At 37.9% G+C, this 15955-nt stretch overlaps 2 protein-coding genes across 4 annotated transcripts in view; both read right to left on the bottom strand.

The window, feature by feature from the left end:
- Positions 1 to 2807: 2807 nt before the first annotated feature.
- Positions 2808 to 7912, bottom strand: LOC134794133 (hemolymph lipopolysaccharide-binding protein). The gene is made up of 5 exons (XM_063765839.1): positions 7791 to 7912; positions 5658 to 5795; positions 5111 to 5311; positions 4178 to 4426; positions 2808 to 3221 (listed from the first exon to the last, which is right to left on the bottom strand). Exons 2-5 carry the CDS (start codon positions 5761 to 5763, stop codon positions 3067 to 3069), a joined length of 711 nt encoding a protein of 236 aa, XP_063621909.1. The 5' UTR covers positions 5764 to 5795; positions 7791 to 7912; the 3' UTR covers positions 2808 to 3066.
- A 4238-nt stretch (positions 7913 to 12150) lies between these two features.
- Positions 12151 to 15955, bottom strand: part of LOC134794159 (myosin-4-like) — a 200475-nt gene continuing 196670 nt past the window's right edge. For all 3 annotated transcript variants that reach the window (XM_063765874.1, XM_063765873.1, XM_063765876.1), the window contains 4 exons: positions 15297 to 15482; positions 14645 to 14713; positions 13710 to 13790; positions 12151 to 12975 (listed from right to left, as the gene is read on the bottom strand). In XM_063765874.1, coding sequence (XP_063621944.1) covers positions 13734 to 13790; positions 14645 to 14713; positions 15297 to 15482 — 312 coding nt within the window. In that variant the 3' untranslated portion in view covers positions 12151 to 12975; positions 13710 to 13733. The remainder of the gene's footprint in view (positions 12976 to 13709; positions 13791 to 14644; positions 14714 to 15296; positions 15483 to 15955) is intronic.

Raw genomic sequence — 15955 nt, forward strand, 5'->3', positions numbered from 1 at the left:
TGAATTGAATTGAATTAAATGATCTCAGAGGTGGTTTGAATGGAATGCTTTTGCGTTATTATGTAATTTGATCTAACAATATTATGATCACTTTTAGGCAGGACGTACAAGTAGCTCTTTCCCAGATGAAATCATTGTTGGTTATGTGAAAACATTTAAAATTTGATACGAAACGTAGATAGGTACCTAGTATTTTAATACGGGAATGTACAACTATTTCGACCTATGTATTGGTAAAGTTTGCTATTTATATTATAGTAGGGTAGGTTACTGGATGCCACACTAGTGCCAACATCACATTATTTATTTATAACATGATATTAGCAAAAAACATTACAATAGTATGTGGCACCTCAATGCTTGTAACTCCAGAGATGTTAGAGACCCCACATTAACATCTTTTGAGCATTGGCGTTCTAGTCAGCGCTATGGAAAATGGCGTCGCTGCGCAGGCCGCGTAGCCAAGATGCCAATCGCTTACGCTCCGTAGCGATCGAAAGGCAACTGTCATTGTCGCACTAATATGGAAGAGTGATAGAGAGACATAATGCTTTTCGTTGTCGAAGCGATAGCGATTGTAACCTTGGCTAGGTCAGCAGCTGCGCCAACGTTGCGTCGAGCAGCAGCCATAGATTTGACTAGACGCTGACGCTCGGGAAATGCTGTTGTGGGGTCTCTCTTACAGATCGTGATCGATCCTGAGGATTTTTGTTGACAGGTTGGCAACAAATGCAGGTGGCTGCTAAAAAAGTGCATCCACAGGAATGAGTTGGTTGAGTGGTAGGTTGGTGGTTGGTTGGTTGGTTGGTTGGTGGATGTTGGCACTATTTGATGGATGTTTTAGAACTTAGTGACAGTATCCTACCCTATAAGTAGGCTGGAAGGGTCGGGTGTGTGAATAATCATCGATTTATAATTTTTATAACGGCTGTCGTGTGATACTATTTAAATTAATTTATTAAGCCTATGTTAATTATTTTTATTAGAATGGACCTTATTATTAAAGATTACGGTCTTCCTATATACTTATACCAACATTTATTGACGAGGCTTTGAGGTAGGGAATCGATATTTAATTTACTTTAATACAATACATATATTGATGTATGTATCAACATATTTGCATATTTGGTCGAACATATTTGCGAACTTTGAATATTTTTCTGTCTCTATTTTATCTTACGGTAGTGCATTGGTATTTATTTAGTGAGTGTTTTTATTTAAGGAATCTGATTGGCTGAATATTACCTGGTTTGTATGATCGCAAATTTGTGTAACTGTACCAATAAGTGACACTAGAGTTTGTGATTAAATTATTCTCTGGCGATCTGCGGTAGAAAAAATCATTTTACCGATTTCGTATCAAGCACGTAAATAACATTAAAAAATCTATTGTAGGTAAAACTTGACCAGTAATATATGATCATTGTCAAGAGGGCGCTGTTATTCTCATGCATAGGGTGACAGTTCAATATAGTATGAATAAAATAGTTCCAGTGAAATTCCGCAACATGGCGCGTGATCATTATATTCCTGGTCAGGCTTGAAATCCGATATTTGTGGATTCGACACCTTACTGAGTTTCGTCGAGTTACACCTAAGTACCTATGAAATATAATTTGATATTAAGCTTTGGTGTGATTTAAAGGCGAATTGACTGCTCGTTTGCCTCCTTAATCATAAAAAAATTGTATTACAGTAGCCATCAGATAAATCGGAGCGGTCGAGATGCTCAAAACTATCTGAACACGCATTCTAAGTGCACTGTAACGTTATAGACGTATATTCTGATATCTGTGAGCGCCTTTGGCCGCTCAGATGTATCTAATGGCAACTGTGCAAATATGCGATCCAACAATTTTATAATCAGAAGTAGGGATTCTTATCTAACTTTAATTCAAACTGATATGATTATTATGTCGTCAGAAAAGTAGAATACGAGTTTCACTTATTAATTGAAAAGCGAGTGACAAAATTTAATGTTTGCTCAATAACAAGGAGCTTCCGTTATTCTGAAATATACAATTCAAAATTACGAAGCCAAATTATGAATTAATTGCGATTGTTTGAACAAACTGTAATGGATTCGATGAACAACGTGATGAACATTTTCTTCATTGTGTGATCATCTTTAATGTTTCATGTAAATCTACCACTAAATATTGCAAAGAATTCTAACCAAGGTGTTAAATGAATTAACGAGTATAATTTCAATGACGTCTAGATAGGTTTTGGAGAGATGGCAGTCTATTTCGCAAAAAACAGCGCCTAAGGACGTCAAACCTAAATAAGGGCTCGTTTACACAGGGTTAACTGGCGTATTGGGCAGTCAATAACCCCGCATTCGATACTTAAATGCGATAAGCATCTCTGTGTAATCTGTGCCTTCATTTTGCTGAGCAAATTTTTAGCTCCTTTTGGATAAAATAGAGGAAAATTAGCAACGAATATTGGTGTATTTACATGAAAATATCAGCCATCAACACGATATCATGCTAAAGGCTTTCCTACTTTCTAATTATCTATATAATAATGTCAACCTTAGTACCTACTTCGAATACTTTGAAATTATTAACTTAAGGACGATTTTCTGAACATTATCCTCTCTCAAAGGACATATTTCCGTCCTAAAGCAGTCGATATATTTTGAATTAACCTCTTGTCTTGGACCGTTGAAGCGAAGAGAGTGTAGTGTCCGTTCTATGTAACACATAAATACCTTGCAAAGGTATACAAATGAATAAAATGATGCAAAAACTATGTTTAGTGTTTTATTTATATATTGATGATATTAGATCATGGAATCCCGCGCAATTTGACAGTTAGTCGAATAATATGCATCTATAAAAAATATTCAAACTGGAAGGGTAGGTACGATGATAGATGTCAATTCAATACACGACATGCGCCATTTGCGACATTTGGCATTTTTAGGTTATAAATTGTATGGAAATACAATACATCTTTTCTATGATCTTATCCTTCCCGTTTGAAAAACGTTGTAATATGGTTAGAGAAATAGACATTTGGCCTATCAACATGTATAATAATAAAGGATATCGTGTATTAAGGGCTAATTTCACATATAAATGCGAATGGTTCGTCGCATGGTGCATCGTTGAGCAGTCCGTTGTCGTGAATGGAGCCACACTTTTCTCCGCCAGAGTTGTTGGGCTCGCTCGGCGACCATTGGCTGAATCCAGCATTGACCAGCGATTCACCTATCAATAACAAAACAAATACGAAACTAAATAACACATTAGTAACAAAACTATTATAGAACTACTTAGTTTCTGCCCAATTCATCTGCAAATAATGATGATTTTCTTGAAAAAAACATCCTACTTATGTCCTTTCCCGGGATTCAAATGCAGAAAAACGTACAGTCAAGTGTAAAAATATGGGTGTAGACAAATTATTCAAAAATATGTCCCATAGTTCCTATTTTGCTGACATAAGAGCTATGGGACATATTTTTGAGATGATTTGTGCACCCATATTTTTATACTTGACTGTACCTACAGTCGGCATTGTAGCTATAGTTCATTTTTTTAGAATTAGAAAAAAGGTAAACAAACTTGACGCGTCTTTTTATTGAAAAACACTTGAAAAATAAGTCACGGCAAATATGTAACAATTATGAATCATATACGATTATTTACATTCTTTTGCTTTCATAAGTAATAGTTACTGATTTTAAAAAAGCGTTTTTCAATTAAAAGACACGTCAAGATCGCGTAGCCTTTTTCTAATGCTAAAAAAACGAACTATACACGATGAAACTTTCAGTCGACAATAAAAAATAAAATCTTTATTGATCTCTACAATGAAATAAATAGCAAGACGTCACACGTCGTTACTTTGACGAGAATTTGTAAAATGGCGAGGTGACTACAAATTACTAAGTACAAGATTAGCTAAGCCATTTTATAAAGTGAGTCAAAGGATAAAGCAACGCAAATCCAAAATGTCCTCACCATGGTATAATAATATACTCCGCCTGGTACTCTATTCCCGTCTTTTCTAGGTCACCTAACTGACACAAGCCTACGTCATCATGCGACAGCGCTATATGATAATATGCGATAGCGCTATATATAGCGGCCATGTTATTGTGACGTAGGCCTGTGTCACTCTGGGAATAGAAGACCATGTTTTATTAGACCATGGTCCTCACCATGTATAGTCGCCCACTCGCCATCATCCCATCTTCTAAAGCCAATTAAAGCATGTCTACTTTCTTTAGCTCCATCAATATTTTCTACGTGTTCTTTGTATATCTTCTTAAGCAGTTTGGACTCTATCTCGTTGTTGATGATGGCCAGATGCCCTCCCTCTGAATGACACGTGGCCAGGGCGAGGCGCCAGGTCTTGGCGGCCCCGTGAAACTTGTAGCAGCTGCCAGTGTGAGATTCCCACTGGTACCCTAGCAAAATCATAGTTTAATAAAAATCAAGGCAAGACCTGTTTATCAAAAACTTGTAACTTGTAATACAAGTGGAAGTCCCTTTCTAACAAAAGATGTCAAAAAGGGACTTCCACTTGTATTACAAGTTACAAGCTTTTGATAAACAGGGCACTGGTTGTCCACTTCAACCGTCAAATATTTAGGAACAGAAAAAGTTTTAAAAGACACAAAATCACGCTTTATGGCCAAATAAGGCGGAGAGGAAAAATCATAATTCAGCTATATTTAGTTAGATTTTTCCTTACTTTAAAATTAAACGATATGGACGGCGATTTGCAGTCGCATCACAAATAATATAATATACCTACCTAATGACACAAATATTCATACCTATTTACTAATTACTCAACACATTGTAAAGACCGCAAGGAAAGTTATTTCCCTTACTCTGAGGTGGCTCCTTGTTTACTCGTATCTATGAAAGGGCGTTTTACTCGTTTCAGATTTCCACTTCAATATGAATTGGTTACCCAGTATGTTTTATATCGCTATAGTTGCAATTATTAATTAAATACTCCGATAGGATTTCAGAAGGAACACTTCCATATTTATTCAGCATGAGAAAAACATTCCTACTTCGCAATGCGATCACAAGCATTTACGAACTCGCCGAATAAACGACAAAGTGTAATTAACCCTTACCATGGTTTTTGCACAGGGACTTGACATGCGTGACTCTGCATTTCTTGGTACTCTCCTTGCGACAGAAGTAAGGGAGCAAGCGCGAGCAGCTTACGTCCTCAAGGGCGCCCACTTCGTTCATCGCCAAGCAGTCCTCTGCATTGTTAGCATTGTTTGGTTCCCCTGCAGCATATTCCAGCGCGGTATTAGCCAGGTCCGTTCCTATCAGGCATACTTAGTTACAACACGTTCAAAGATGCGTCCGGATGTAGCGAAAGTGCCGCTTGCGAGCCATTTATGGAAAGATTGCTTGTATTTCTTATGCAGCACGCGTATGGGTGCCGCGCATTTGCTACATCTGGACACCACGGGGTCAACGCCGTCCTCGAAACGTCGGAGATAAATCTTATAACTTAAATACGCGATTAAGTCCCGTTGTACAATTTAATAATATGTAAAAATCGGTAAAGTTTAAATCTGGACACACCTCAAAAGGACAACTCAATTAACAGTAAGTAAAACAAAACTTCGTCGTAGACAATTTTTTCAAGTATGAACACTGCGTTACCGTCCAATGACTTGAAGTCTCCCTTAGAAAGAATGCCAGTTGCCCCGATGAACACGCTCGAAGCCAGTTTGTGTACTTTCATCGTTCCCAGCATAGCCTGAGCCATTCCACTGCTTGTAGGGGAAGCCAAAACGCCACCTGAGTAAAGTGGCTTTAAGTAAATCATTCAAGCAAAGTGTAAACACTACCCTGTCGTTGATCATTTGCGGATTTGCGTCAACATTTTTGGCGACAGAATTAGCGGCAAGTGCAGCGGCATCAACAAAATACTCGTTAGTAAGGACCCTTAAAAAATAGTTTGCGAGAGGATTTTTGTCCAAATTTACGTTGCGCCTGTGCTTGAATTAAGTAGACTACTTCCAAAATACTGGATATTACCTTCGTTTTCCTAACGATTGAGTGACGAGGAGGTTTGAACTCACGATTAGAGATGCACCGGATATTCGGTTACTATCCGGTATACGGCCTATCCGGCCCTAATTTTACCGGCTGGATATCGGATAGTGACCTACTATCCGGATAGTAACTTTGCTTGATTTCGGAGTGAACAAATTGAATTTAGGAAACAGTCACGGTCATAATCGTACTCGTTTATTATTTTAAAACAATTTAAACATTCCACTTCTATACGCCCACTCATTTCGAACCTAGAAATGAGACCGCGCGATCGTTCACTACGAAAGGTCAAAACCTGCCAACCTGCACAATGCGTACCTGAAAAACCGAAATGTAGGTATGGTTCCACCGGCCGAATATTCGGCGGCCGGATACCGAATATTCGGCCGATGGTCAGGCCGAACATCCGGTATCCGGCCAAACAACTATCCGTTGCATCTCTACTCACGATCTTCCGTATTTCGTCGTATCTGCCTTTGTAAGCTTTGGATTGCTTTTAGTTTCAGCAATCGCTGCTTTGTCGAGGAAATTACCAATAGTGTACTGTTTTGGAAAAAAACGCTTGTTGACGGAATTTCCCGTATAACGAAATTGGCCGCATTGGCCTTAAAGAATAAAAAGTAGTGGTCGTAAAAACTCGATATTTTGGAGTTCTCACATTTTAAGGCTTAACTTAGTTTTTGACATTCCACATACCTATTTACTCATATTTATTTACTTTTTTTAGTCATTTTGAGCAACGACGGTTCATTCAAAGGGCTAAACCTATACTTACGCCTCCAAATACATAATAAATAAGTCTTCGCACAGAAAGAGTAAACTGAGTCGTCTAAGTACTTCAAATCTTCGAGCAACACGGAAGGGAGGCGGCATTCGCACTATTTCCCCTCTGCCGAGGTACAAGATTAGCGCGTCAATCTAATCTAGCGCGGGTAATAAAACTAGTTGCACTTGGATTTTTCACTAGACCGAGTCCAGACGAGCGCGTGAACACTGCTGCACAAAAATGCCTGTTTGCTCGGTTTTTTGTTATAAAAAGAGGTCGGGGACATCAAATTTACAAAAAGAAAGTGTTACATTTCACATGTAATATTTTTTTTACATATCATACGTTTAATTACATTCAAACACAATTATTATATTTTAGTCTCATGTAATTGTTGGATTTATCGATTTTGCTCGCTCAGTACAAATTGCGGATCGGTCGAGCGACAAATCCGACTTCTCATCTCTCAGAATACAATAACATACTTCAACAAAAATGTGTTAGTGTGCGTGTTGTGACATTTGTCACTCGTCCGTACACAAAAAGAGATCGAGGTTTGCAAGATTTGTCTTTGACGTGTGTCATTTTCTATGTATTTGTGTCGTCATTACGGATTGGATTTTGTATGTAAGTGTGTGAGAAGTGCGACTGTGTGCACCTTTCCCCCCGCGAAAAATGGCAGAAAGATTTGTACGGTGAGATATCGCTTGGGCCCCTCCCTTCCGATGTGTCGGAAGCCGGTGTTGCTCGAAGCTTCAAATACTTTAGAGTTTATATTTTTGGCAACTCTGGTTCAAAGAGATTAAATATAGTAAATACCTCCACAGACGTCACCGATAAATGCACGCGATATACGTTACATTGTGACATGCGATCGACCGATTAAATTTGCAAAGTTTCACCTAGCCGGCAATTGTCGAAAGTCGCATGTTATTTGTTGCAAGGTCCGAGTTCTTAAACATTAGCCGTACCTTCGAGTTGACAGCGCAAGGCGGCGTCAGACCAGACGGCAGGAATGATGTGTAAGCGAAACAACGCGTCCTCTTCTTCATAGGTATAGACGTAGCTAGTTGCTGGCTTGGAGACAGCATAATAAACTGCAAAGTAATGCATTTAAAAAGCGCATTCCTTGGTACAGTCGACGTCAAAGATATGTTTACACTTTTGCATCTTACTCCTTTGTAACAAGGCGAAAAATGTAAACATGTCTTTGACGTCGACTGTATCAATTCAGCGTCCACCACGGTCAAACAAACACGAAAAATAAAATGTATGATGTGACTGGCAATGGAACTTTCCACTAGGTAACTTATCATTACGGGGGCCCTTGCGATACACTTCGACCCACCGGGATCTTATGTGTAATCGCCCCCTCAAGAGCTACCTAGCTAAGCTAGTCAAGAGCTTTTTCGACCATCTCCATGTGTCGGATGATGGAAATAGCCTGCTTCAAAGTCTTTCATTCTCTGTCCGGCGAGGGCGTGACATAGAAATAAATATGAAAGCGCCATCATATGTAAACATCAATTTCTTTTGTAATATAGTATGTAGTCATAGCACTTTTACACTTTGTCACATCCAAGTTCGTGCAGTTAGTTTAAGACCGTCTCTAAATAGTTTGGTCCACTCTGTTAAACCAAAAGTTGACTTTCTAGCATGAAATCATATTTCATGAGCATTTGATGTTTATGATATGATGGTACTCCATACTTTATACCATACCTTAAACTTTATAGTCATTAGAAAAATAATTTACACCAAAAATTAAATAAGTAAGTAGGTACACTGTAAAACTTACCCATGTGTAAAATAGCACACAAAAATGTTAACAGTAACATTGTTACCTATGATATCAAAATGTCGCTAATGAACTATCTTAGGTATGTATATTATAGCCGACACACTACTTAATGCCCGAGGTTTCACCTTACCTACAGTCAATGCAAAATAAGCAAAATCGTCGGGGATAGTGCAATACCGCGTAATTAACAAAGTCGATAGAGTTCTAAATTCAAACAATGTAACAAAGAAATTGGACCTTACTGATTTTGTTAGTTACGCGGTATTACACTATCCCCGACGAAATGCAAAACACGGGGGTCGATTCTTGAACTTGACGGGTTCGTACACTTCGTACTGTTCGTATTAGATTGGCTTCACGTGCACACTTTTCTGTTATATGAGGATAGATAAAGATGCAAGCGCGCGTCAATAAGATTGAATTGGTATAGAATAAAGCAAATGAATTCTTCATACGCATGAATTATGCAGCCCTAAGCTTTATCACTAAAGCTGACCTACAGCTAGACAAAACATTATTACCGGAAAGTACCGGTACAGTTATAATATCGAGCTATTGGCGTAACTGACGAAATCGGAAGTTACACGAACCCAAAAAACCGCTTCCATACAATCGTACCTAGTTCTCATTAAAAAAAACACGTTTAAATTTATTATTTGCATGAACATTTTAAGTACCTACATAAGTAACATAAATATCTTGGTTGGTTATAGTTTTCATTGCTATAGTTGGCCAAACCAATTTGTCAGTCAGTAAGAACCAGGAAAACTATACTCATCCTTTTCTTTTGGGTGCTAGTACTATTGTAAGACAAAGATAGTATGATCTTCTTGAAATGAGACAGTCCTTTGACAAACTATATAAATTGTTATACTTACAAAGAAAAAATATATAGGGACTTTACAAGTTTACATACAAAACTTTTACTCACTCTTATTTCGCTTTAATTTAAATTGTAATTCAAATTACAATTTCCAGGGGGCGATTTTTGAATTTCGATCGCTCGATTTCGTCACTTGAAAATCTGTAGAAAAAGGAGAAATGCTAATTTTAGAAATACGAGCGATAGAAATTACGAATCGAGTGGTATTGACATTGACCACTTATTTTCAATTCTATTAGTAGAATTTAAAAGCCTAATAGTGTAGATATTATTGAACGAAATACACGAAATCGAACGGTCGAAATTCAAAAATCGGGCCTCAGCAACGAAATCTGTCAAACGAAAAATACGCACTTGCCTCATAAAGTATGTTACAAGTGCGTATTTTTCGTTTTATTTCCGTTATGTTTCCTTCCAAATAAATGATCGACTTAAAATTATTTTCGTTATCTTGGTCCTGAATGTCCTGATAATTTGTCACGCCTTGATGTGTGCCAACAAACATACAAAATAAATCGTTGTAATTCCGCCTCAAGGTTGACAACCGCTTTGATTAAGCTGTACAGCGCCATCTACTTAAGCCGTGAGTTTTATGACCAAAATAATTTACCTATCTAAGCGCCACTTGCACTATCCCACTTACTCGGGGTTAACCGGTTAAACCGTTAACCCAGTGTCAAATTGTACTGGTAACTCCAGGTTTAACCTGTTAACCCGGGCTAGAGGGATGGTGCTTGCATTTGGCCCTTAATATTCTTTTTAGGGTTGCGTACCTCAAAAGGAAAAAACGGAACCCTTATAGGATCACTCGTGCGTCTGTCTGTCCGCCTGTCACAGCCCATTTTCTCCAAACGTACTAGAGCAATTAAGTTGAGGTACACATAATTATGTAACTTCGTAAACAAAAGAAATTTAAACATGGAGGCCACTTTTAAGGGGTAAATGAGAAAATTAAAAAAAATAATGTTTTTTAAACTATATAATAAAGGAGCTCATTTTGTGAATTTCATATATATTTTTTTGTAATTTTAACTTATAGTAGTTTATAAGTTATTTACGAAAATAGCCAAAACATGACCATTCCCCCCCCTTTATCTCCAAAACTACTGGGTCTAAAATTTTGAAAAAATATACGTAATAGTTCTTTACCTATAGATAACAGGAAAACCTATTAGAAGTGTGCAGTCAAGCGTGAGTCGGACTAATTACTTGGTTTTTGATCCGACCCCTATACGGTTTTTTAAAGGCAATTCACTCGCGTTTCACATATAAAAAATACATTGTTAAAAATTGGGTAATGTACGGAACCCTTGGAACGCGCCTCCGACTCGCACTTGGCCGGTTTTTTATGATAAAAGTAATTCATAATTTACACAAGTCAACGCAGTGAACGCAGTCCCACAGAGTCACACTTAATTTTAAAACGATATCGAAAAATGACAACAAAGCCCGTATTTTTTCAAAGTTTATAATAATGTAGGCTTACCTACTAGGCTAAAATAGAATCTTGAGTGTTTCGTCCATTTCAAACCCTTATTTTCAGATTATTTCCTATTTCCGGGAGCCACAGCAAGACTTGCCGTTTATTCTATTTCTTCTCTGTAAAAAACAAATAGAAACCCATCGTAGACCAGGTATTTTATTACTGTTTGAGTCTTAGAGGAAACCAAACGGAGTAGCCATTAACAGGCGTTCCCTCTGTCGAAAATAGGCGGCCAATGGTCATACACATTGTATGGACTGACGTTTATCTGACATGGCTATTTTTACGTTACGTATACATTTGACGTGCCCCTTCCCCGCAAGAATCGGGATACTATTTTGTACCGAAAATTACAGACAATGCATCTCCGTTTGGTTATATCCTCTAAGGCAGCGGTCGGCAACCAGCGGCCCGCGGGCCGCATGCGGCCAGCGAACCTCTCACTTGCGGCCCGCGAGCCTTCCTGGCTATTCTGTATGTAATATAGACAAATGACTATGTCTGATAAAGTCATAAATATTAACAAAGTGCGGCTCGCGTCCACTTCGTTAACTACTATGTGGCCCTTATTGGCTGCTAAAAGGTTGCCGACCGCTGCTCTAAGGTTTGAGTAGGTATTAGCTGTTTTCTCTGTTTCTGTCTTTGTCCCGCCCGTAAATGGTTAAGTACTTCCCCTTACTCATGAAACTTTACGGGCCTGATTTAGTTAAATTATGTTTTATCCCTTTCTTACAAATAGATAAGTCAAAATGACAGATAAAGACAAACGATTATTAGCTAATCGAGGTTTGTAGCGTGTTTATGCATAAGGGCGTTACACTTTAACTACTTAAGCCATTTTTACCTACTAACTACATGAGACATGCATGAGAGTACGACTACCACATTTAGTTTGCTAAGGGCCACGTGCACCATCCCACAAAATCGGGGTTAAGCGGTTAAACCGTTAACCTAGTGTTAAATTGTACTGGTAACCATGGTAACTCCTGGTTTAACCGGTTAACCCCGGGTTAGTGGAATGGTGAAAGTGGCCCTAACCTACTTATCTACTGAAATGGCTAACCAAGTAAGTCAAGTAGAAATAAATATTTTTTTAAATCGTTTTTTCCACATTTCTTCTTCATTGCTGCTATTCAAAGGGTGTAGAAATAAAAAACATCATCATTTTTAAATAATAATTTTAATTCGTCATTCTTGTAAATAAAAACAAAATTACAATTATTACAATACAAATAGACATAGATTCGCTAATTTGTGAGTCTTGTTACATCGATTAACTTCTGTCTAAAACGAAACGTAGCATATGACGGTTTAACAAAGAAAAATCTGTTGACACTCGACTAACAAAGTCGTTAAGTATACAAATACAAAATACAAAATTCTTTATTTCATAAAAAAACTGTACATATAATTTGAGGGATGGTGTCTCCCGGTAAGCAATATATGCCTGTGTTGGGAGGCACCGCTCTTCCGTGATTATTGAAAACCTATACTGTATACAAGTATACTGATAAAATTATATTTTCTTTCAAACCGTCAACCTATGAATAAAAACGCACTGAACAGAGTTCCATAATTTCCTTATTTCGTTCTAATATCTTGAACCGAAACTGTGTGTAGGTACTTTAATTTGCGTGCGAATATATTAATAACCTCATTTAAAAATATTATATCCGTCAAGTTAAGGCACTGTGCGGTTATTACTTATTAATACTCAGTTCTATGCGTGATTACTCAACCAAAAACATTATTTACACGCAAGAAAACACTTGGCACTGAAAAGATAAATAAAGATACAATACACGTCGAGACATTCTTACGTACCTAAGCGTATTCTTAAATTATTCGATATAGTTACGTTTGTTCGATATGTCGCTTAACTATTTCGATACGTATTCGAGTAGGTGATATAATACAATATATTTACATTCGTACGATACTGGCTAAACTACTGAAGGCACCTGATTGAGGTCGGTGGAGATTTAAAACCTGTAACAAATAACATCGTTAATTACTTGTGAAAGGTTAGTAGAAATGACGTGATTGTTTCAGCAGGCGTATATTGGATGTAATTAAATTTAAAAGTGGAAAAATTACTGTCATGGGTTAGACTTGAACTGACAGCCTCTGGATCGATACTCCAGCGCTCTGCCATCTAAGCCACCCAGACCTCATCCATAGCCAGCAACAGCCAGTGGCCGTGAGTTCAAGTCTCACCCAAGACATTAATTTTTCCACTTTTAAATTTATTCTAAGCTTAAGCCGTCGTGTGCCGGAGCGCGGATTTGCGTACGATGAAAATATTAGAAAAAAATAATCACGGCACACGAGAGGTTAATAGCATCGTTCGCAGACGTAGACGTAGACGCAGACACTGTCACGTAGACATTTTGAATTTACATTTGAGAGGGTAAAATGTTCTTTCCAAAACTTTAAATAAAACAGAATTTAGTTTTCGTAGATACAAAAAGAAGATACAGATTGGATAAGGGATACCAAATTTCTTCTGACAGAGCTAACTTATCACCGGTACAACAACTTTTGCACTTTAGAATTTATAAACTTTCTTTTACTTCTAAGAGGATAAATAATTATTTTCAAAAGTTTTTCCCTTTGTTTTCATTGTGTAGATTGAAAAGCAAGGCCCTTCCTCAGATCGGCGACTATAGTATTGTACATATAAAGAACGCGTGTAATTTATACAAGAAATGTTTGTAACTTACTAAACAATTGCACGAGTGGCGGCTCTAGACGTCCGTGCTCCAAACTATCGCATTTGTACCCAATGCACAAGATGGACAATTCTGTGAAAAAACCAACATGTAATTAATATTATTTATCTATCAAAGAAACCGTTCTTAAAACTCTTTATGGGGTATGGAGACCAAATTTTTATACAATCAGATGACAATTCAGACAGGCTTGATATAAATGATAATTTCTTTATTTCAGTCACATCCATAAACTTACAGCTAAGGATGTCAAAACGCTTATGCGGTAGGGACAATACATACAATAATAATGCTTTAGTATAGAAATCTTATGACCGTCTTCCTACTCCATCATCTCACAAAGTTAGGTCAAATTTTGCCTCTATCAATTGCGGAGTAGATTGGATTGATAAAATTTTGATGGTCTCATGGTCCACCACAGGTTTGACAAGAGAAGTTTGCGGAAACCGGTACTGAGACACCTTGTCGTCGTTTTTGCCTCTTGTCAGCGAGTGCGGCGCCGGCGAACCAGGTCTCGTCACAAACACGCCAGGTTTAGTCAGGTAAGAGCATAGACTAGGAATCCTCTAGACGGAATTTAGAGAGCAATTATTTCATGAAACCGATGCTGCCAAAAATACTGGGGTGCGGGGGACGAGGTGAGCGAGTCCCGTGCCGTGATTGGTCCGTTCAAAGACAAATGGAGTAAAACTACCGTATATTTGTGGCAGAGGGGGTAGCGCTACTATGCTCAGTCTGGAGGATGTCTTGTCTGTGGGTAAGTAATTATAAAAGCAGTATAATTATAATTGAAGGGATGTTTACAAAAACAACATAACTGCTTAGAGCGGTTAACACTTTTTTAAGAAAATTGTTAATCGTTTCAGGTGTCAACCAGTGTAGTCAGTTATGTTGTTTTTGTAAACATCCCTTCAATTATTACTTACAACAATACTCTCGATGGCATTGGCCAACTGCTCCTCCATAATTTTAACGTCACCGTGATCCAGAACTTCCTGAAAATATAAAACCATACAGTTTATAATATTCAGTTAATACCTAATTAGTTAAAATATAAATTATCCTTTCACAACATAATCATCATATATTTAAGAGAGTCTAGCTCTTGTCGATGGAGCAACAAAACCTACCGGTTCTGTGATATTGTTTTGAGCCCCTGATACGATAATGCAATAACCCTTGTTTTTGATCCATAGATCCTTTCAGCCCAATTCGAACTTTAAGATACATCAAATATTACGGCTAGATACGATATGGATTAGATACCTATGTCAGTGTCAAAACTTCACAAGTGACGTTTCTTCAAACAAAAACGTCACTTTTAACACTGACATATCTAAATCCATATCGTATGTAGCCGTAATATTTGACGTATCTTAAAGTTCGAAATCGGCCCCGTTTCAATTTTCCAATTAAGTACAGAAGTAATTTTCAGTTTGAACCTCAAACCAATGATATCAGCGAGATTACAATTTTTGGTTACATAACGGGACTGTTATTTACATCGCGGCTGCTCGCCGCACGCCGCGATAATTTAAAATATTGCTTTGCCGTCCGAGAGGTTAATGCTGAACTTACTTCCTGACACACTTTGACTCCATCAGCGATATCCGGCAGCGCGGCCGCAAGCCGCGCCGCAGCACACGCGCAACTAACGCTCGCCAGCCGCGCGGCGCCCTGCAGCACTCCGGCGTTGCCCTCGAGCCGCGAGCCTCGCGCGTCGCGGTACGGCAGCGGCATTGTGGACGCCGCGCGCCGCCATTCCTGGAATAATTGAGCTTCTAGAAAGTCGAAAATGGTGAAGGTGCTAGCGGTAAATTAAAATCGCTGATATGTCACTAAATAGTATGCGCCTAAATAGTATAGTCGGTTTACGACTGATCATTTCTATGGTTAAGTAGAAGAGCTTTGTTTGAAACTAAATCGATTTGTGTCAGATCGGCCCCTTATATTTTTTATATGTTTCAAATAGAATTTGTTCTGCTTTATCTCTTTATTCTTTAGTTGTTTAATTTGTTTACAATTCTGAGACCTTATTTGTCACTCGGCAATAACGATCAATTTCTCGAGGATGTTTATATGTACCTATTGTCATTTTATGGCAAGGTTTTAGGAGCTATCAAAATCCGTCTTTGTTTTAGATTTCAGAAAAGTAAGAATTTGTATAAATACAATTCTCAGCGATTTAAATCTAACACCAACACGCAATATAACAATATCAGAATAGATGATTGACT

Source organism: Cydia splendana, chromosome 10 (genome assembly GCF_910591565.1).
Source record: "Cydia splendana chromosome 10, ilCydSple1.2, whole genome shotgun sequence".
Taxonomy (NCBI): Eukaryota; Metazoa; Arthropoda; class Insecta; order Lepidoptera; family Tortricidae; genus Cydia; species Cydia splendana.

Excerpts from the sequence above, each read along its gene's own strand:
- LOC134794133 (XM_063765839.1), bottom strand. The coding sequence starts at position 5,763 with ATGGCTCAGGCTATGCTGGGAACGATGAAAGTACACAAACTGGCTTCG. Across the intron at positions 5,312-5,657 it reads AGACTTCAAGTCATTGGACG|GAACGGACCTGGCTAATACC; the intron begins GTAACGCAGTGT and ends TATGCCTGATAG. Across the intron at positions 3,222-4,177 it reads CGAGTGGGCGACTATACATG|GTGAATCGCTGGTCAATGCT; the intron begins GTGAGGACCATG and ends TGTTATTGATAG.